Source organism: Pollachius pollachius (assembly GCF_949987615.1).
Source record: "Pollachius pollachius genome assembly, chromosome: 14".
Classification (NCBI taxonomy): domain Eukaryota; kingdom Metazoa; phylum Chordata; class Actinopteri; order Gadiformes; family Gadidae; genus Pollachius; species Pollachius pollachius.
This window is the reverse complement of record NC_136947.1, coordinates 12,298,171-12,321,985: the sequence shown is the minus strand read 5'-3', so window position 1 is coordinate 12,321,985 and position 23,815 is coordinate 12,298,171. Positions and strand designations below refer to the sequence as shown.

General features: G+C 43.2%; 1 protein-coding gene across 1 annotated transcript; it reads left to right on the top strand.

Annotated features, from left to right (window-relative positions):
* Positions 1–1,268: 1,268 nt before the first annotated feature.
* Positions 1,269–23,618, top strand: LOC307085947 (vasoactive intestinal polypeptide receptor-like; the record flags this gene model as incomplete). The annotated part of the gene is made up of 13 exons (XM_079750898.1): positions 1,269–1,436; positions 4,506–4,587; positions 5,730–5,843; positions 12,626–12,741; positions 12,921–13,018; positions 15,035–15,161; positions 17,730–17,883; positions 18,465–18,525; positions 19,585–19,651; positions 19,769–19,860; positions 20,191–20,320; positions 21,330–21,371; positions 21,827–23,618. 13 exons carry the CDS (start codon positions 1,269–1,271, stop codon positions 22,019–22,021), a joined length of 1,446 nt encoding a protein of 481 aa, XP_079607024.1. The 3' UTR covers positions 22,022–23,618.
* Positions 23,619–23,815: the final 197 nt, after the last annotated feature.

Sequence of the window (23,815 nt, the reverse complement as noted above, 5' to 3'; positions counted from 1 at the left end):
GTGACCTGGGCTTTTGGTGGAACCTATGGTCAGCCATGACAGGTGAGGCTCCTGTCCCCTGACCTCACTACAGAGTAGTTTCACCCAATAGGAGGAATTCCTGCCGGGGACGATGATACAATAGACTATGTGTACAAATGTTCTTTGAGTATGGCATGCACTGTATACATGTATGCATGTTGTCTGTCTGTATGCGGGGTGTGTGTGGGAAAGGTCAAGTGTGTGTGTTGTGCTGTTTTGGTTGTAGATGTGTGAAAGATCAACAGCATCAGTCCCTAAAGACGTTCAGCATGGGAGAGCCTGGGCAGGGTTAAGGCTTGCGGGCTAGAGACACCAGCGGAGACGCTGATGTCACGCAAACATGTTTTGAGCACATTTTAATGACCAAGCACAAAACAGTTCCTCATCTTACTAACCACAACACTGATAATTAACCTGTAAACAGCAGCCAGATCGTATCCGTTTTTCTCAAGGTTACGAGGTATACCACCACACAAACAAATTGTAGTGTCTTCATTTTAGTATTTATTTTACCAATTATATACATTGCCCTGATCCGCCATATTTAATTTCACTTTTCATGTTAGACATGTCAGTCATATTTTAGATCGGAAAAATTTTACCAATATTTTGTTACAGAGAACATTCTTTGTAAAGTGAAATGGAAAAATAAATATTCAATTAGAATTAGAATTGGCTATCTGCTATTAATACAATAATGTATTATTTATGTACGTAACAATATATGCTTCGAGTGTCTTACTATTGTTTTATTGTGTTATAATCTATCTTCAATCAATAACCTTCTTAATTCATAATGAATTTACTTTTACTTTAATGAAGCATTATGTTATTTTTTTTATTGTCTGAGTGTATGCCCCAAAAAGCTATTAGAAGATCGACTCAGCAAATGTAACATTATCGACCAGTTATCACATTATCAGTTTTAATTACATTTTGAATTAGGCCTAAATAATGCGCAGGGGATTTGCAGGTTTCTGCGTCGTTGTTAGTACTCAATCATCAGTTCTTACAAGGCCTTTAATTAAAAAAACATAGTGACATCAACTCTAAGTTCTCTAACATTCCTACACACTCACATGAGGCCCCAAATCACGTATAAATCCAAACGGGCCTAAATATGGAATGCGTGCGTACGTGTTCGCCCTATCTTTCTGCGTGAGTTTCTGCGTAAACGGAAACCTTTCATCCAAGCGAAAGCACGTTGCGTGAGTTTCATCGACGCACTCGATCGACTGACGTTTCTCATGACCATTTCATTGGCTGGTCTCTGGCTGCTCAAGGTAAACCACACTTGGAAGAGGAGGAGGACCGCCAGAACCGTCTCCGGTCTCCCCTCAGAGCACAGGAACGTCCAGAGAACGAGGGCGTCTGTTGTACACTTCAGAGGGGTTTATTTGCACTCTACTTCATCAGTAAATACTCCGCATTTTTTACCATTATGAAAAGAGAAGTTTCAAAAAGCTTCTTTGTTATCCTCTTCTCCGCGCTCCTGAAATCCGTGAGTAATTGATCGCCTATTTAACTCACTTTTACTTTTATTTAGGCAGGTGCGTATTTTGGGAAACCCTTCCTTGGCTGGATTAATAGTTACTTTAATTATTTTTGATGAACTTTTTTATTTGATCGCATAGCCTACATCTGTGCGCAACACGGGCTCCAGGTAATGTAGCACGTGCACGTACCAGACTGTGGGCAAGGAACAGCGAGCGTGCCTTTATTCGCCTGAACAAACTCGCACCTCTGGCCGCTACTGTTCCGGTGGACGTTTTTACTCAGGGTCGAAAGTGGCTACCCAGATATTTAAACCTTGCTGCGCGCAGAAACAGGTGGCAAATAGCCTACGATTGCAGAAGTTGCATTGTGCAAGACAGTGTTGAACGGGAAGCTCGATGTTTTTAAAACTGGGAAAGAGGGTGTTGACCAGCCCGGTTTATTTTTCTGTTGTAACATTGTATTTTTCTTCATAAGCCCAGCTTGTTAACATGGTTGACCATTGAACATCTCTATTTTCAAATGATACCATGGCAACAGCCTCCCCCATTCCATCAATACTACAATTGCCTCCAAGACAAATATTTCTGAGTCATGCGAGAATCTGTGGAGGTGTGTGTTTGTTTTACGTGCTGGATTTGGTTTTAGCAGCGTCGTTTCGTTCGACACAAGGACAAGTACATTTATACAAATTTATAAAAATAATTTATAAAAAAAGGGGATCAAAGAAGGGCTGCGTAAGGTTAATGACATCAAATGGATTTGATGGTGATTAATTGGACATTAAGCTTAATAGGCTATGTTAAATGGGGGTAATATGCCTTGGAAGTTATTTCAGTGGTTGAGGTGCAGGAGACAATGAGATGTTAGAGGGCATCTATTAACATGCATGGGCAAAATCCCTCATCTATCTTCTTTTGTACCAAGATGGATGGGGAAGTCTATTCTGAGAAGAATCATTCTAATTGATGCTACATCATATATGCTTCTTACTGAATTTTGTATAATTTATATACATAAAACTGAATTTAGGAGGAGCAGTGTAATAATTGCTTGTGTGTGTTAGAAATCCATCCATCTGTAAGCCATCAGTTAAATGCACTGAAGGATTTGTTTGGAAATGTCTGTGTGAGCCCATTACGATTTCCGACCGCTCCTGGCTAATTTCTGACCAATCAGGGCATCTCTTCCCTTGGTTCGGGCGAGTCCATCTTACCTGTCAATCACAGGTACGTCAAATGCAAGAAAGAAACGTTCTCATCCCTGCCCTTTTCCGCTCTCTCTCTCTTCCCGGCTCTAAAATTGGAGCTACAGCAGCTTTAAGGGCTGCTGAGGGCTTCTCATCAGAGCAGTGAGTGTGTGTCACAGAGAGGCGGAAGGCACGGCACAACGCCAGAGCCACGAGGCGGGCGATAAAGCAGGCGTACCCACCCTGGTCACCTTGTGGGAAAGGGAGAGGGGGGTCTGATAGAGCCGTATGGTTTAATGATGTGACTGGAAACAATAACCTCACAGGCACATGAGCGCACATACCCGTGCACACACACACACACACACACACACACACACACACACACACACACACACACACACACACACACACACACACACACACACACACACACACACACACGCACACACACACACACACACACACACACACACACACAGGCACAATAGGCGGTGATCAATGTGCTCTTCTGGAAAACTCATCTTCCTAAGTAATGGCTATAAATCTGCCTCCTTGGTCCGTTGACGACGTCACGTGCGCTCGACCGAGGGGGACAGACCTGGCGGGAACGTGATTGGATTCTGTTTTTTATGAGCTACATGGGAGCTGTGTAGGTTGATGATGGCATAGAGACACATCTGGACACGATCACACACACGGACATACACACAGAAACGCACAGAAACACACACATAAAAAACAAATGTACAAAGTTCACCTCATACCATGTTTAAGCGACCGCTGGATTATATTCATTCCTATCGAGACATACCCCCTCGTCTTACTCCATCGAGGTCTCTCGTTTGATAATCAGAACAAGGTTTTCTTTCTTTGACACTAGCAAGGCGATGTTTCTTTTCTCTGACGCTCTCTCATCCAACATGAAGAGCACAATGTGCCCAGGGAGCTTTCTTCCCTTTTTCCACATCAAAATGAAAATGAAATGTTCCTCTGACTCGATCAATTTCGGCTGCTGCTGCCCTCGAGCCTACGGCTGGGACGAACATTCACTATTTTTTGAAGTTCTCCACGCAACACCTGTCTCTTCCTGATGCACCCCAAGTCTCCTCCAGAGACACACGCTAGAGTAGATTGTAAGGATACACTTATGTTGATGATGCTTATGTGGTATCATAGTCTGTATAGGAGTATACCCTAGAGCAATCAGATACATGTTGTTAAGCAGGAGGTAGGGGCTATGGGCATCCTGCTCAAGGACTAGACTCAGATATTAGGGATTGTACCAAGAACCTTTCTGCTTGCCGAAACTATCCGGCCCCTGTTTACACATGGGTAATCACATTTGGGAATGGACAGGATTTAGTTGGTCATCTCTGTTGGTGCATTGATAAGTTATATTTAATAATGGGCCGTGGTGAGCTACAGAAAATCACAGAGCACAATGAGCACATGGACATATCATAACAACAATTGTGCAACATCAGTTTTTAACACTTCCTCTCTCTCTCTGTCTCTCTCTCTCTGTCTCTCTCTCCCTCTCTCTCTCTCTTTGTTTGTTTGTTTGTTTGTTTGTTTGTTTGTTTGTTTGTTTGTTTGTTTGTTTGTTTGTTTGTTTGTTTCTTTCTTTCTTTCTTTCTTTCTTTCTTTCTCTTTCTCACTGTCTCTCTCTCTTGCACTCTGTCTCTTTCACTCCGTCTCTCTATCTGAACTAATCTGCCAGCCCAATGAATGCATCTAACCTGTTCATCGGTGAATAAAACAACATCAACAATACCAATGCTGTGCTTTCTCCCGACAGGCCTGTTCAGTGTGCGAGATCAGGGCGGAGATAGAGAGAGAGCGTGAATACTGCCTGGGCCAGATAGAGAACAAAACCACAGGTCTGCCCTGTTTATGTTGCTTTTAATGTCATCGTGTGTCTCATGCCTGCATGTATACTGTCCCTGCGCTCGGTTCCAAATATTTTGTTATGAAAATGAACCCCATTCACAGACAAGCTGCCCATCAATGACATCCTCTGACCGAAACAAGCAGGAGTCTCTGAAAAGCATTTTTCAAGCTCCATTAGTGTTTTAAATAACAAACTGATTAATTTGTTGGACTGCCCCTTACAAAGGAGATTTTGAATCTCAATGTGTTCTACCTAGATAGAAGGAAACATGCTTTTGTGAAGCCTTCTGCAAAAATACCTAATTGGTTTTGAATAGATGTATTTGAATCTTTAAAATATCAACTTGTTTTGTTTTCAGTTTGTGAACATTTGCTGTTTTTTGATTGGCTCTCTCTCCTGCTTTTGACCCTTTGACATTTAACTGGAAGTTAAATGTCAGTTCTAAATAGCTTTCCATGCCCTGTGGAACTGACTATACATAATCAGTTGTGTTCTGACTTGCAAATGTTTTTCTGTAGTAAAAAAAAAAACTCACTATAATGACCATTTCTTACTGATCCTGAATTCTCATTATAGAAACCCTGGGGAAAGGTTTTTCTGTATTTAGGAGATCAAAATGTGTTCTTTACAAACTTTTCTCTAAGAATTGGTAAATAATGAGGGGACACATGTGGTTAGGCATGGTCGCCCTTCTGAGCCAGGGGTTGACGTGTGGTAATCCCCCGTTTCCATGGAAACGCCAACGCTAGATTATGTAGAAACCTGCATTGTTAGGAAACAGATATATGTACCGACACTGGTGTAATCACCTGCACTGGTGTTGTAAACACCTGCACTGGTGTTATCACCTGCACTGGCGTTGTAAACACCTGCACTGGTGTTATCACCTGCACTGGCGTTGTAAACACCTGCACTATTATAATCACCTGCACTGGTGTTGTAAACACCTGCACATATGCCTGCGTTGTTAAGAAAATATGGTATGATTATCTTTACTATACACGTGCACTTTTGAGATGTGTGTGTGCGAGCAATTGAAACATTTGAAACGTCTAGATCTGCTTCTAAACACACTCTCACTCTCACTTTCTCACTCTCTCACTCTCACTCTCGCTGTCTCTTTCCCCTCAGGATGCAGTGGGATGTGGGACAAGTTGATGTGTTGGCCCAATGCCGGACTGAAGGAAGTGGTCACCCTCCCATGTCCCAAATACTTCTCCTACTTCACCAGCCACTCCCGCATCGGTAAGACCATTTGGAGTCCTTAAGGAAAATTCACATTCAAAATTCAAATTCGAATTTGAGTGTATTCATTGAAAGGCTAATTATTTTAGAAGAGTCTCATTTTGTGCCAATTTCTGCATTCAGAAGAGTCTCGTTTTGTGCCAATTTCTGCATTCATTAGCAAAAAAGTATGTTTGATGCTAACGTGACTCTGTGTATATGAGGAAGATCAAGAGACAAGAGAGAGCGTGAAAGTGAAAAGTGAAAGTGTTTCCTCCTCTGAAAGAGAGGGGGAAAGAGAGACAGAGAGGGAGATGGAGTGAGGGAAAGAGAGACAGAGAGGGAGATAGGGAGAGGGAAAGAGAGACAGAGAGGGAGATAGGGAGAGGGAAAGAGAGACAGAGAGGGAGATAGGGAGAGGGAAAGAGAGACAGAGAGGGAGATGGGGAGATGGAAAGAGAGACAGAGAGGGAGATGGAGTGAGGGAAAGAGAGACAGAGAGGGAGATAGGGAGAGGGAAAGAGACAGAGAGGGAGATGGGGAGAGGGAAAGAGAGACAGAGAGGGCGATGGGGCGTAGGATAGGGAGAAGGAAAGAGAGGGAGATAGGGAGAGAGACGGCGATAACAGGAGAGGGAAAGAGACTCAGAGAGGGAAATAAAAGGATAGGAAAAGAGGGACAGAGAGGAGATAGGGAGAGGGAAAGAGAGTCAGAGACGGAGATACGGAGAGGGAAAGAGAGTCAGAGACGGAGATACGGAGAGGGAAAGAGAGTCAGAGACGGAGATACGGAGAGGGAAAGAGTGACAGAGAGGGGGGTGGGATAGGGAAAGAGAGACAGAGAGGGAGATAGGGAGAGGGAAAGAGAGACAGAGAGGGAGATAGGGAGAGGGAAAGAGAGACAGAGAGGGAATAGGGAGAGGGAAGGAGAGTCAGAGAGGGAATAGGGAGAGGGAAAGAGAGTCAGAGAGGGAATAGGGAGAGGGAAAGAGAGTCAGAGAGGGAGATAGGGAGAGGGAAAGAGAGGCAGAGAGGGAGATAGGGAGAGGGAAAGAGAGACAGAGAGGGAATAGGGAAAGGGAAAGAGAGTCAGAGAGGGAATAGGGAGAGGGAAAGAGAGTCAGAGAGGGGATAGGGAGAGGGAAAGAGAGGGAGATAGTCAGAGAGGGAGGAAGAGGGGCTGAGAGAGAGACAGAGATCAAGTGAGCCACAGAGACAAAGAGAATAGAGAAAGAGAGGGAGCGGGGGAGATCATGCATGCCTGCGTGTGTTTGTATGGCGGTAAGTGTGTCTGCTGCTGGCGGTGTGTGGATTCAGAGGTGGAGGCACTCACACATCACTGACCACCCTCTGGCTTCTGCAGGACAGCTGTTTGGTTCTGTAGGGCGGCTGTTTAGTTCTGCAGGATGACTGTTTAGATCTTTAAGAAGGCTGCTTAGTTCTCTAGGATGGCTGTTTAGTTCTGTAGGATGACTGTTTAGTTCAGTAGGATGAGAGTTAAAATCTGTAGGATGGCTGTTTAGTTCTGTAGGATGACTGTTTATATCTGTAGGACGGCTGTTTAGTTCTGTAGGATGATGGACATAGGATGGTCAGCCGTTATCCTGACTGGTTCAATAGTCTTTTTAACTCTGAGTGAAGGATGAATTGAAATAAATATTTTGGCTATATTTCTGATAATTTGTCAGCCGGTCAGTGTGTATTTCTGACGCATTTCTTCTTTATTCTTCCGTTATTGTTAGAACACGCCCTCCAACATAGTCGACAAACCCGAAAATTTTTTAACTATTACATTTCTCCTCAGCCATCACTTTCCTTCTAGCAAATTTTGTTGGTTTGATCTATCATAGAGGATGAACAAACAAGCTGTTTAATTATACTATACGTTTGCCAAACAATGACACATAAGAATTATGTGTCACTATTACTAGCTGAAGTCACTTTACAAAAAGAAATCCTCTCTCTCTCTCTCTCTCTCTCTCTCTCTCTCTCTAAATATATATATATATATATATATATATATGTATGTATGTATACATTATATATATGTACTTATATATGTATATATATGAATTTTCAAAACTATCAGCGACTCAAAAAACGCTTAGAGCTAACTTTTTGTGCTTATCCTTCTTTTTCCTTCCTTCCTTCCTTCCTTCCTATTTTCTATTTGTATCCTTCCCTTGCTCTCATTCTCTCTCTCTCTCTCTCTCTCTCTCACTCTCTATCTCTCCCCTCTCTCAGTTCCTATTAATTCCCATGATGTATCTCCCTAGTGTAGTATCATCTTCCCAAGTAGAAGGAACTTGTTTGTTTGTACTGTAAGGCAGGTACAGACCTCAAGGCTTCTGAGTTTGTTGTGATCTAATGAAGTTGTGAAGCAAGGAGTGCTATCTCCATCGTGCTCTATATCTCAAAACAAACCAGTGGTTTGGTTGAAATCTTCCCAACTAGTGGGTCATAGGTAAGACTAGGGCTTCACGTTCTGGCTTTATTACAATACATATTTCCTTTGTTTTTATCTGACCGGAAAGGCTTCATCAGACAGTGAAGTGTGATACTATGCTCATCTGTGGGGTGTGTACTATTGTGCAAATGTCTAATAATATGGTATATCCCATATATTCCACCGATTATAGATCCCACCGATTATGTGTGTGACATTTGATGTTGCCCCTCATTGTAGCACTAATCAAAACAACTCAGCAGTGGCCCAACTATTATTACTATTATTTATTGTAATAATTCATATTTTTATTGTCTGTTGTTTGTATTTTCAGTATTGTAAGAGTTCATGTGATACATCTTTGGCGCTAAACGTCATATTGACCTGCTTCACTGTGTTACACATAGGACTTGCAAATGTGTACGTATGCTTTATTCTGGGGGGAGGGGGGGGGGCGGTTAATGCTGAAGGGGTTCATGGAGGAAAACCTAATGGGGGCTTTCCTGGAACTCGTGATGAGACCCACATGGGAGCTGGGATTGACCTGGCCGGGGGAGTGGGTAGGAGGGGGGGAGAGAGAGAGAGAGAGAGAGAGAGAGAGAGAGTGAGAGAGAGAGAGAGTGTGAGAGAGAGAGAGAGAGAGAGAGAGAGAGAGAGAGAGAGAGAGAGAGAGAGAGAGAGAGAGAGAGAGATGAGAGAGAGAGAGAGAGAGAGAGAGAGAGAGAGAGAGAGGATAAATTACCCAAGGTTCATAAGGGGGTTGAAGTCGTTGAAGATCTACAGGCTCTCAGTGGGAAAAGGGGGAGAGGGGGGGTGGTGCAGCACTGCTGCAGCTGCTGTTGTTGTGTTGGAAATTCACCTGAATTGAATTTTCGAATTAACCTCAGAGAAAAGAAGGCCTTCTTAGGTCTTTGACTGTGTGAGCGCGTGAGTGGTATTCTCTGGAGAATGCGTAACACATTGTAATCTTGCCTGTGATCTCCTTGGCGATTTCCTGAGGCCCGTTTGCAGGTGTGATCTTAAGGCCTCGGCTGACAGATTTAGTTTAACCTCTGGCCATAAGTGAGATGGTTATCAGCGATGATGTTGGCAATGAAGAGGAATCTACACCACAATGCACCACGGGGGCAAGTGGTGGAAGGATAAGCACTGGGAAATAGAGAGTGAGAAAGAAGGAATGAAAGACAAATAAAAAGAGAAGGAAAGCAAAAATAAGAATTAAGAACCAAATGAACGAAAGCAGCTAAAAAGGTAAATCACATGCAAGACAGAGGGAAAAAATGTTTTTTCCCAAAACCTCTACGTTTTAGCCCTGCATGAATAGACATTTAATCGTCTAATCACCATGATCCATCATATATTTTATAAGCCCTGGAAAGACGTAAACAAGCATCTCCAAGCTTGGCGCCACAGAGATTGAGAGGCCAAGTCATAAATTTGGCTAATATGGAGTTTGGCATCTTGTCACGCGGCTGAACTCTTTACCTAGGATTCTGACGCAAACCCCCATCCATCCTTTCATTTCCCTCTCTTTGCCAAATTTGATTTGTGTGTGTGAATGTTCCTCCGTGTATGCACATGAGCGTATGTGTGTGTGTGTGTGTGCATGTGACATGTACCTATGTGAGTGTTTGTGCTTGTGCGTGAGTGTGTAGATGTACCCATGTGAGTGAGTGTGTGTGTGTGTGTGTGTGTTTGTATTTGAATGCATGGGTGCGTGTATGCATGCCGCCGTCTTTTAAATATTTCCCTTCCAGCAACATACCTGAAATTGTCGCGACTTTACATTGAGCTCTCCCTATCAACTTTATGGTAGGCCTACCAATAAATTCCTAACTGGGCTCTTTCAATGTCAGGACTGAAAGGAGGGGTGGCTGGAAACCAAAGACCGATCAACAACTTAAGTCCCAACAGCAGTGAGTGGAGTGCTACAGACCCCCCCCGCACCCACCCAGAGTAAGGATTCTGGGCGGAGGATGAAAGCATTCTTCTGGCAGGCCGGCCGACGAGCCAGGTCCAACGGTGGCATGCGCTAAACAAGCAGCATGCGCTAAACTAGCAGGCGGCTTACGGCGGCCATTGTGTCCGCCGTGCGGCAGGGGCGTCGGCCGGCGCTAAGCCGCTTGTCTCCCCCACGTACGCCCCTCAGGTATTTGGTTGTCCCACCACTTTTTTGTTTTTATTTTACATTTTCCCCGTAAATCGATGCCAAATATATCCTAAAGATTATCCCAGATTAGGGCTCATCGCTGTTGTTATGATCTCCCGCTGGCATTGCCTCATCGTGGCACCGAACCAAAGAATGTGAGCGAGGAGGAATTTGGTTCATCTCCTCCTTCTCGTCTTCTTCTACCTCTTCCTGGACTCGGTATCTGGGACTAGGGCTTGGCAGCAAGGGTCCTGTGGAATCAAGGGGGGAGAGAGAGAGAGAGAGAGAGAGAGAGAGAGAGAGAGAGAGAGAGAGAGAGAGAGAGAGAGAGAGAGAGAGAGAGAGAGAGAGAGAGAGAGAGAGAGAGAGAGAGAGAGAGAGAGAGAGAGAGAGAGAGGGAGAGAGGGAGAGAGGGAGAGAGAGAGAGAGAGAGAGAGAGAACTAAAACTGGTAAAAACGGATGTTGCACAACTGTTCTTATTATAAGTCCACGTGCACAATTTGTTCAGCTCGCTGAGCTCATTGTGCTCTGCGAGCTTCTGTCGCTCACAACGGCCCAGGATTAGAGATAAACCTTGTGAAAGGTGTTAAACGAAAGTGGATCAATATCGTTTCGGCATTATCGTGTATTAATGTGTTCACTGAACTTGCCAAAAAAGAGGCAAGTAAACTAACCCTGAAATAGTTAGGATTTCTTTTGTTCGACGTTGATCACTGAATTTGATCAAGAATTTGATATATGCCCTTCTCGGAAATTATATAAATTAAGAAAAGATAAAGAAAGACAAATATTTCTAGCAGTTGATAATGTAGCCTTTTCCTTCTGACAGTTGTTATTGTTAAGTGAAATCCAGATACAGAGAGGTTGAATAGAAGGCTCTAGAATGTTCTATGCCAATGCTATTTGACTTTAGTGAACTGATAGGAAGTGAATACCTAATCCCATGTTTACATTGACTTCACCTGACTGTAACTATTGTTAATATACAGTGCGGAAGTACCTGAGGGGGTAAGGCGGGGTGACTTGTAACCAAAAAGTTGCTAGTTCGATCCCCGGCTCCTCCTAGCTGAGCGTCCGGGCGTCCCTGAGCAAGCTTACCCAAACTGCTCCAGACGAGATGGCTGTCTCCCTGCACGGTTGACCCTGTCATCGGTGTGTGAATGTCTGTATGAATTGTTATGAGGTCACTTTTGATGAAAGCTTCGTGCTATATGCCCTTAATGTAAATGTAACTATTGAGTGTGTGTTCCGGGCAAGAACTAAGGACTTACATTAACTCTCTGTCCTTGAAATGAAAGATCCATTCACTTGAAAAATAGAAGCAACCAATAATGAACAACGAATGATAACTGTAGCCGCGGTCAGTAGTTGTCAGTTGGAGCTTATCTGACAGCAATGTGTTTACGAAGTCTTTTCATAAATATTCTCATGTATGCTTTGTGAGTCTAATATTTGATAATAAGATATTATCTTTTATCATTTTATTTTCAATACTATTCTTAAATATTTTACTCATATATATATAGATGATTTATTCCATTGTAGCACATTATATACTAGTACGTTCTATTGTAATCTGTTCTAGTATTCTACTTTGTTCTATTCTAGTAAATTCTGTACTGTAGTTCACTCTATTCTAGTGAGTTATATTCTATATGTTCTAATCTAGTTTGTTCTATTCTACTTTTTTCAATTCTAGAACGTTGTGTTTTAGCTGACTGTATTGTTATTCATTCTATGTTAGTAAGTGCAGCCCCTTTACATGTCTCTGTGTTGGCCAAGATCAAGAGGGCCACTGGTGGTTTCTGAGTGCATGTGTGTGTGTGTATTTGTGTGTGCATGTGCGTGTATATGAGTTTGTGTGTGTTTGTGCTGATACACAGTAATTAAGAGGCAGATGGAGGCAGATACACATGGGATTGAACTGAGCCCCACAGTAGTAAGTGTTCCTATTAGTTTGGAGTAGTATTCCAGGGAGACACACTCATCTTAGCCAGAGAGGAAACATGGGAATTACATGGGAATGAATGAAATGGATGCTAGTTTTCTTTCTCTCGGTTGTTACAAAAATAACAACAAGCTAAAACAAACAAGCTTCCTTCTTTTTTGTCCTATTTTCATCTGCTAATTTCTTTCCCATCTCTCTCTCTCTCTCTCTCTCTCTCTCTCTCTCTCTCTCTCTCTCTCTCTCTCTCTCTCTCTCTCAAGGCAACCTGTCCAAGACGTGCACCGAGGACGGATGGTCAACCATAAGCCCTGCCTCCTACAACCTGCACTGTGGCTTCGACAACAACAACACCATGGATGCTGAGGCGGTCGACTTGGTAACCAGGCACCCCCCCCCCCCCAAAATACACATGATCCCCCCGCACCCCTCAATGGTTTGACCAGCCATTCGTCTCACACGGAGCCCACACGATTCCCCCTGTATTTACAATTGCACTGAATATGTTTTTAACACCATTGTTGTTTCTTTTCATTGTTCTGTTTTTTATCCGTCCAGGGAGACTTCTACATGGCGGTCAAAGTGGGCTACACGATTGGCCACAGCGTGTCCCTCATCGCCCTCACCGCCGCCATCATCCTTCTCTGTCTCTTCAGGTGAGCACGCACATCAACTTCGTGTTTTTTTCGACTCTTTGTTTGGTAAATGTCCTCATAAACAGCCTGTTAACACCCCCGGGGATCGTTTTATAGGAGAAATAAAAGCCTTTAGGGCAATCACTTCGTGGCGCCCCCGTGATTTCCGGTTGTTTCTTCTGACGCGGTGGTTGAACTGTTAATGCACCCTGAGGGCCGGCGGGGTCTGTGCTTAGTCGCCATATCTCTCTGAGAAGAATCTCATAAATGTGAGGCCTGCTGTTGTCTACAGCATGCTCCTCTTTGACCCGCATTCAAGTGGGTTTATCTCTGCATACTGCGTGTGTGTGTGTGTGTGTGTGTGTGTGTGTGTGTGTGTGTGTGTGTGTATGTGTGTGTGTGTGTGTGTGTGTGTGTGTGTGTGTGTGTGCGCTGCACGTACGGGACTAACAAAACCCCTGTTCATTACCATTAAAGGGTAATTCCGGTGTAAAATGGATTTTGGATATGTTTTGTATGATAATGAGTTGAAACGCTCGTTTTGGAGCACAAAAACTGTATATAGACGCTTTCTTCAGTTGGCTGTTTTTAGCCGATTCTATCAAAACGCTAGTAGATCACCCATCGACGCCTTTTTGTTTTTAAGACTCGATAGGTAGATTGACGAACACAGAGATTGTGACATCCGTCAGCAACACGCAAGCTCTGTGTTCGTCAATCTACCTATCGAGTCTTAAAAACAAAAAGGCGTCGACGGGTGATCTACTGATGGTATTGTGTGTATAAAATTTCCTTTTTAATAAACAATCTGTACACTTACAAAGTTCTCAATGCCTCGTTTTATATGTTAAGACCCTTGTTATACTACCAAAGACGTGTCGGGCTACTTTTAGCCTTTTAAGTGGTTTAAAATAGCGATTCAGTTTTTACCTTAACCAGTGCCCCCATCGTTCTAAGTTTATAGTGTTTTGATAGAATCGGCTATAAACAGCCAACTGAAGAAAGCGTCTACATATGTTTTTTGTGCTCCAAAACGAACGTCTCAACTCGTTATCATAGAAAACATATCCCAAATCCATTTTACACCGGAATTACCCTTTAAGGCTCGTCCATCTAAAGCGCTCTTTAGCGGACCACAGACACGTTTGAACCCCCGTACACGGAGCATAATGTGTATGTTTCCAGTGTGTTCCCCCCTGTTGCACGACTGCTGCGTGCCTATTAGCGTGCGCCTGCATGTGACTGTGTGTGTGAGTGGGTGCGTGTGTGTGTGTGTATGTATGTGTATATTCATAGGACAATCAACAAGACACTTGTTTACACCACAAGGTCCCGCAACGCAATGTCAACCATAGTTCTGACGTGTATTATGGTCTGGATGTGTAGCATGGAGCAGGGGAGGGGGGTTGTAAGGGGGTTGTGCGTAAGTAGACACACACACACACACACTTACAGACCGATAGACACAGACACACCGACAAACACACACAAACATGGATGCACATAAACACACAAAACAAAAAAACCACACACACACACACTGCTGTGGTGACTCGTAGATGTGCTTTAACAAAACTAAGCCCCCGTTTGAGGATCAGGGTGGAAAGAGGGATGCGTTTGTTTTGAGAACACCCAGAAGATCTCATTGCTAGAACATTCTATTTCTCCCGCCTTGTTTAGTCTTGCTCGAGTTAAATGCACTTTTGGCTGCTTTTATTTGGATCTTTGTTGATATTTGAAATAATGAAGCGACCCAAAGCAAAGTGTATGTTTCAACTCATTATTTCTAATGATTATAAATGAAACGATCTTACACCTTATATTATATATTTATAGTTAATATTTATACAGTCTAGTTTTAATTAAATTTTCTGTGCAGTTTTTTACATCTTGTATTTATTCTCTTTGGCGCCCACGACACCACGACAATTTCCTCTTACATCCACTTTCTATCACTGATACTTAACAAACAATCAAGGACTGAACACCCTCCAAAAGTAATCGGTTTGTTTCTGTTGCTGCTCGCCCTCTCTGCAGGAAGCTGCACTGCACGAGAAACTATATCCACATGAACCTGTTTGTGTCTTTCGTACTGAAAGCCACGTCGGTATTCGTCAAGGATGTGATTCTTTATCCTGCTGATCAGCCGGAAGAATGCCCCTCTGTGAGTACATTTCAAAGCTACAGGATGGTTAGGATGTGGTTTAACTATGGCCACTTATAGCCAGATGTCTTGATAAAGGTGTACTTGCTCTTAAATGAGGAGCATTCACTGTGAGTTGCTTTGAATAAAAGCATCTGCTTGATGAGGAAGTAGGAAAGTGCAGTGGTTAGGGTGTTTGACTTCAAGCTGAAAGGTTCTGGGTTCAAGTCTGAATAGCAAGGGCGTAGGAACCGGGGGGGACGGATGGGACATGTCCCCTCCAATAGTGGAGACAGGCGCATTTGTCCCACCTAAAAATTATACCGGATCTGTCAGGTTTCCGATATGTGTCCCCCCCACAATGTTAAACTCATTCCTACGCCCCTGCTGAATAGTATAGGCAGTCTACCTGTATAAATACTGGATCAAGACCTGAACATGCATGTACATGCCTCTTAAAGAATAGTCAACAGAGTCAACGTTTATTTGCTCCCTTGTCTCCTTTAAAGAGAGGCTGTGGCGTCCTTCAGTGTTTTGATTTCTCTTCTTTCTCTTTTCTTTTGCCGTTCTATTCAAACACCTGAGTCATCACCGCTTACGTCTGCTGTCTTCCACATTAGCTACAATTTGCCCACGCTGCCACACAGCATTTTTTTTAACCAACTTTTACGTTGACGGGTGACAGTTGCTCAACCCACCAACTGTTATCCGTCCAGCGGGCCATAAAGCTCTGTCTGTTAGTTTACTCAGTGGATGGGCGCTGAAGTGCTCCTGGGAGTAGCACTGTTTGTCTACGTCCTCCAAACAACCGCTCCTAACGAAGCGCCACAGCGCTGTGCCATGAGAGTTCCTGTTTGCCCAACGGTCGCCCCCTCAAGTGTCAAGTGTAGACTTTGACAATAAATCAGCAAAAAATACAGTTTTTATCCGACCCTGATCAGAATCGTGATAGAAACTAACACAAACACATGGCTAATAAAGTTTCAAATTCTCTCCCGAGATAGATACTGTTATGTACTGTTAGATACCGTTCATCTGTTCCTCTGGTGATTTCGGAACCAGCGGAGATGGAGTGAGGCCGCGTCTGGTCCACATGGGAGGTGTATGAACGTGATTGATGGTGACATCACTGCGCAACAAGCACCCTGAGCCTCTTCCTCTTTAAAGAGCAGAGAGTAAACAGTCCCAAACACAGCTGCCTAGCCTCTGTCAAAGAGCTCAGCGGCTGCGCTTTGAATGAATCACTCTGCCGGTAGTCTCGGTGACTCAGGACGCTAATGCACCGACCACATATGCAATGTTCCTCGTATGTTCGATACCCACCTGTGAGCCTTAGATGCTACATCTCGTTCCCTCTGTCATTCGACTCACGTTCCGGCCCTTTGTCCCTTCCATTAAGGAACAAAGTCCATCCAACATCTAACGGAGCAAATGCTCTGCCTCATAATTCAAGTTCTCACTCAGTAGCTCGAGCATGATAGTCTGCTACTGTCCTCTCTCTGGTTGCACAAACACTACACAAACTACAGTGACCACTATGAATGACATGTAAAATGTAAATCAAAACATGTCAAATGGTAACTGTAAAGGGTAAAAATATATAAAAATGTTGGCTCTTCAAGAAGAACAAATACAAATCACACAGACTCACTGACAAAAACACACACACACACACACACACACACACACACACACACACACACACACACACACACACACACACACACACACACACACACACACACACACACAAACACACACACAAACACACAATGCGTAATGTTGGGTAGTTATTCTAACAGTGTTTGAATCAATGCTTCCACATTGTTTACACCTGGCAAAGACAGAAAGCACCTCATGCGATAGCATTTCCAAAGACGTTCCAATAAAGTAAATACAAGTATTATATTAATAACATTTTAACTGTATAATCCAAGTATACTTGTTTATCTCTACCGTGTTGTTTAGACAAACGTTGATAAATCCTTGGGACCGATGGCCGAGCGTTCTCTGCACTGATTTGCATCAGGATTAATTTCACTGAGTCTCTCCAGATGATAACCTATGGCCCTAACTGCTCCTATGACAGACACAGCCAAAAAGGCGTCGCCATTTTGTGTTATTTCAGTGTGATCTATCCCAGAGGAGGCCCAATGTTGGATCTCAGTGAGTCTAAGAAAAACATTTCTGTTTATTTGGGCTATAGCAAACTAAACAACGGTCATGTTTCCCCCATTTTTGTTACCCGCACTATTTACTGTGCATTGGGACGCCGTTATTCATCTGACCGCAAACGGCCTCATTCACCTAGCGGCCATCTTGGTTCCATCTTAGTTCTAAACCCTAGCTTGGGAGGGGGAACCCACCTAGCATTTAGAACCAAGATGGCAAAGAGGAGAATAAGGGCCATAGTTGTGCAGCATAGTAAGCATTAATATATGGATTTTCAGATCTAGATGCGACTCAGAAAATGCTTAGAGCTAACTCTTTGTGCTGTTTTTCTTTTGTCTTTTGGTTCCAATTTTTTCTTTGTATCCTTCCTGACTCTCACTCTTTCTCTCACTCTCTCAGTCCCTCTCTCTCCCCAAGGTGGGCTGCAAGGCTGTGTTGGTCTTCTTTCAGTATGGGATCATGGCCAGCTACTTCTGGCTGCTGGTGGAGGGTTTGTACCTCTACGCACTATTGGCTGTTTCCTTCTTCTCGGAGAAGAAGTACTTCTGGTGCTACATCCTGATTGGTTGGGGTAAGAGTCAATCATTATCATCTGCCAACTGTCATTGGTCCTCAACACATCATGATTGAGGACACTGATATTGACCTGTACTATTATTATTTTAGGTTTGACTTTAGGTTTCATAATACAATATAAAATATAATAATACAATGTGACATATTACTTAATACATAATAAAGAGAAGCAGATTGTGAACACGTGCGGCAATTTATTTCTAACTTGCTATTAGATTGGACAACCTTAAACAATAGTTATCAGTTAGATGGTGTGGTTATAAGAAAATTGCTAAGCTGCAAAAAAAAATCCAGAAATTGAAACTTGTGACTGTAGATTGTTCTTATGAAACAATAACTTTTATCTATCATGAAGAAATATCTGCTTGCCAATTTTTTACATTAGTTTAATCCTGAAACTATGAAAAAGAAATCATTGAAATGGGAAGGCAAACAGACGTGCTCAATGCCCCGTTTTGTATTTGGTCTTGTTGAATCATGGCTATCCTTTGTTTGAACAAAGTGCTGTGTTATTGATAGCATTTTCCAGGACACAGTTATCTGCTTATATAACTCACGTCAACTTTATGCTTGCAGGTGTCCCTGCCATCTTTATCTCTGCCTGGGTGGGGACCAAGGTGTATCTGAAAGATCCAGGGTAACTGGTTTTATTTGATTGGGTCACTTTGACTCCATTTAAGTTAATGATTGGCACATCTATTCAGATATTGATAGAAAAAACGTTGAGTAATTTGCTTGCAAAGCATTCTAAAGGTAAAGGATGTTTTATCTCCCAATGTTCATATACATGCCGACAGATGTTTTTACCCAGTCAGTGCATACATGCTTTGCATGAGGGACCCCAGTGGGAAACTAATCCCTTACACGTGGCAGTCTTAAAGGGCCCCTTGTTTAACGATCAGGTTTAATGTTAGCCACGAAGATGCATTTAAAAATCAACCCTTTTGTGACATCACACCTTGGGGTCAAATTGAGGCCCTTTAACGCCTTACTCTTATGCCATACTACACACTTGAGCAAGACACGACTTCTTATTCAGTCTGATGTTGTTCCTTTTAGACAAAGACCAGAAACCTTGTATGTTTGAATGTATTAGAAACTGGTCCTGCTTTCCAATAACTATGACGACCATCCATCCCTCTCCCGCAAAGACATTGAATACATTAAAACTACAAGACTCCCCGACTTTGTTTAAAAGCTAACTACTAAAAGCTAAAAAAAAAAACACAAAGTTCAAAAGTCTCGTAATTGACTTGACTTTAGTCTTCCTGGTCTCTCTCCCCCATCTCTCCTCATCTCTCCCCCATCTCTCCCCCATCTCTCCTCATCTCTCCTCCATCTCTCCTCCATCTCCCCCCCATCTCTCCTCATCTCTCCCCCATCTCTCCCCATCTCTCCTCCATCTCTCCCCCATCTATCCCCCATCTCTTCTCATCTCTCTTCCATCTCTCCCCCATCTCTCCTCCATCTCTCCTCATCTCTCCTCCATCTCTCCCCCATCTCTCCTCATCTCTTCTCCATCTCTCCCCCATCTCTCCTCATCTCTCCTCCATCTCTCCCCATCTCTCATCATCTCTTTTCCATCTCTCCCCCATCTCTCCTCTATCTCTCCCCTATCTCTCCTCATCTCTCCTCAATCTCTCCCCCATCTCTCCTCCATCTCTCCTCCATCTCTCCTCCATATGCATATAAAAAGATGCTGGGATATAATCGAAGGACTCCCATGGTGGATCATCAAAACTCCCATCCTAGTTGCGATACTGGTAAGCTCCTGCCGTGGACAGCAAACTTTGTTAATGTCATCGCACCGTGCGTCTGTGCAAATCTGGAGGGAAACAGCATTACGATGCCTGATCTGCTGCCTCTCGTTCACTCCCAAGGTAAATTTCTTCCTCTTCATCTGCATAATCCGGATCCTGCAGCAGAAGATAAACTGTCCAGATATTGGCAGGAAGGAATCCAATCAATACTCGTAAGCCTTTTTTAGTTTTCTTATTCTTTAAACCAAAATGTCAATTTTTCCTGTTATTCGATTTTCTAGTTTGGTCATCAAGGTGACTAATCCTCGGGGGAAATTGAGAAATACGAATCATGTTGAGAAGCATTTCTTTAATTTATGTAGGGAAATTATTTCTAGTTGATTGTAAAAAGTTCTCTTCATCTCCCATGCAAAAAGTTCTAGGATTTATCTCCATTGTCCAAAGTCTACCTGTAGTCATCCCAGGGCGCGATGGATCTGAATATTTACATTTGTTTCACACTTCCATGTTATCATAACTTTGCCTCTGTTTCCCCAATACAGGCGACTAGCTAAGTCAACATTACTGCTCATACCTCTCTTTGGGATGAACTATATCATTTTTGCCTATATCCCTGAACACATCCAACTGCATGTGAGGATGGTCTTTGATCTGGTGCTGGGGTCCTTCCAGGTTGGTTTCTCCCTACCATCAGCACTCGGTCATATAGGAAATGTCTTAGCATGTTAGCCCCTTAGCTCCTTAGCACTCCTTAGCACACATTAGTACATTAGTACACATTAACCTCTTAGCATCATAGTGTCTTAGGGCCTTAGCACCTTAGCATCTAAGTGCCTTAGAATCTTTGAAAATTACCATATTTGCACATAAGCATCTTAGCACCAACCTTAGCATAAGTTATAGGGCTGCTATTTTACTAATAGTGGCATCACAGTGTCCACCAATACCTCAACCTACCAGCCTACCAGGTGGAGAACACCAGCTGGTAGGGGGCTGATCTATCCATTAATCATCTGGTTTGAAATAAATTGAAAACCTTAAAAAAAAGAGAGGATAAAACAGTGGACCTTTAACTAATTATCTATAAAGTTTAAAAAAAGAAAACGGCTGAAATAGGTCAGGATTATTGAGTGATTGGAATTTACATTCCATGTCCTCATGTGGTTCAGACTCTGATATATCTCTTTTTACATTATAAGCCATGTGCCATGTGGCCATGTGCCATTATGAGCCATGTGATGGTCATTTGGCTTCACAGCAAATAGAACTGAAAAACACATCTGCAGTGTCGCACACACACAGCTACCTTTATCTTGATGACAGATGACAATGAATTGCGTTGCGTTCTCGCCCTATTAATCTTCTAAATATAAGAATGTCATGATGTTTAAGGAGAGATTAGCATTGTGAATGCATTAATTCGTTTGTATTTACATTTGGACAGCAGAATGGTGCAGTCCAACTGTTAGGGTGTAGCCCGAATTAACCAATGCCTCATTTGAAAAGTATTCTTCCCACTTACATTTGGGGGAAAGGAACGCCTCCTAGGGATATTGATAAGATCCCGCTCTGAGTTTGGTAATGATGGAAAGATCATTGTGGGAGAAGTTTTGGGGAAATATTTCTCTCTGATTAAGTCCTTTTTAAGAGTTGTCTCTCCCTCTGTTCCTTTCTCCTTCAGGGCTTCATCGTCGCGGTCTTGTACTGTTTCCTGAATGGAGAGGTACCAGCACTTGAAAATCTATCTTCCATCAACAAAAGTAGAACTCATGGGGTGAATGTCGCTCCTATAAACTAGACAGATTTGATCGATTATGTCAGCAGTCAATCATCCCACGGCTCTGCAAAAGTGAAAAAGAGAAACCACATTTGTGGTGGTATTAGCCAGCCACCACAAATAAACATTGACACATTTGCTACCCATGTTTCAATTTTTGGAAAGCGCTAGTAGGTCAACATATCACCACGTCCTGAACATAGCAGAGTGAGTCATCAGCAGAGTGTGAATCACCAGCAAACAACATACTCCCCCAACCCTCCCCTCCCCCAGTCTTACAAATGCAAAAAATACAACAAAACAAACACAAAACAAAGCAATATAGAACAACAACACAGCTTGCCGTAAAACCCCTCCTTCTCACTCCGTCCTCTCCCCTCCGGCGTGTCGTTGCGGGGCAGGTGCAGTCGGAGGTGCGGCGGAAGTGGCGCCGGTGGATGCTGCAGCGCTTCCTGAGCACCGCCGACACCAAGCACCAGCCTCCCTCCATGGGCAGCAACGGCAACAACTTCAGCACCCAGATCACCATGCTGACCAAGTGCAGCCCCACCACGCGGCGATCCTCCTCCTGCCAGGACCACCTCTCGGCCCTATGAGCCCCGCCCTGACACCCCCTAAGCCCCTGGGTCTGGAGCCACTGCCGCCGCTTCCTTTGAGTTTGGTTTTTAGAAGGGGTCGTGGTCGACGTAGCTGTTTCCATCAAAGTTCAACCCGGACACCGAATGATAGGATTCTAGCTATTGAGATGAATGTCGGGTTAAAGAAGGGAATATCTATCACTCTCAAGACTATGTATCATCCGGTGCCCGGCGGGGACTCGGAGAGACCCCGGTTGGGTCAAGAGAGATGTCGTTTAGCGTATTGATGCTCCAGGTGTATTGATTTTGGAGGCAGGCGTCTTGCCCGAGCAGTGTGTTTACACGGGAGCAATCAAAGCGCTTGACCTATCGATTTGAGTTGCTAGGTTACTGATACCTAGCACACTTATGCCGGCCCCATTAGGAACCAATCGATTCGGCGTGGCGCTGGTTTCCCCCCCCCCACGCTACCACAGGGTTATAGCCTATGGCGAGGCTGATGTCCGTAATGCATTCCTTAAGGCCATTGACAGCTTTATACAAGACATGCTTGTGTTGTTGAATTACGGCCGGATAACATTCCGGCGGAGAGCCGACCAGCCATAAGGCTTGTGAACCCTCTCTCTCACTCGGGTTACCCAGGCTTTTATCTGCCCTGTAGAGCCCGGTTCACTCTGCAGTCACTCACGTCATCAAGTCTTCAGAACCTCGCGGCCAGATGGGTTCTGTTAGGAGTTCACAAACCTGGTGTTTCTGTTAGCATATCGGTGACTAGAGGGGGGTTATGTGTTCATCGTCGAGTTAGGCTCTGCACTGTCATGTTCCCTACACTCTGTTCTATTAGATTCTACTGTTCTTTTCTATTCGATTCTACTCGGTTCTGTTGTTTTCTACTGTACTCTTCTCTTCTAATATACTCTACCATACTCTACTATGTTCTGTTCTATATTATATAATTTTCAACAATACTCTAGTTCTATTCTATTATACCATTATAATTGAATATATATAGAATAATAGAATAGAATAATAATTTTCATTATCTTATCTTTTATCTTTATCAGCAAATGTGGGGGATAGATTAGTTTATCAACATCTTGTACTATTTTTTGTTCTATTCCACTCCAATCTGTTCTATTCTACAATTCTCATCTGTGTTATATTCTATTCTACTCTATTTGATCGTACTCTATTCTATTGTCATCTGTACTCTACTCTGCTCTAACAAACTCTACTCTATTTTATACAATTGAAAGAAACAGCCCTTTCTACTGGGCCACTACAATGTAAAATAATAATGGTGGAAGCGTACGTAAACCATCATGGCTGTTCTTCCCGTGGACTCATGTCTGTTTAATGTCGATTTTCTTTGTTGTTTTTTTCTGTAAAGGCATTTTGTGCAGCAGACGGGACTATTCTGCAGCCAGTGGCCACAGGAGTGTAGAAGAAGTAGGCTACCTCAGACCTAAAGTCGCACGTTGTGTATATAAGGGGAAAGTGTATATAGTCTGAATAAAGAGATTTATTACGTTTTATGGGGATGACTGGAAATCAATGTTTACAACGTAGTTTGTGTTCGTACCTGACTCTATTTGCGTTGTATCCGTGTAGCTGTTTCGACATGTGTGTACTGTTGTTGCTATTTGTATTGAACACTTAATCCTCATGTACAGTATATGGAGATATTAATGTAAATATCATTGAAGAGAAAGTCACATCAATAAACTTATTTGCATTGTGGGCTTGCCTGCATTGAGTGTTTTGCACTTTAAAGCTGATGTTTATGTCATCATTTTTATTTCCACCACATAA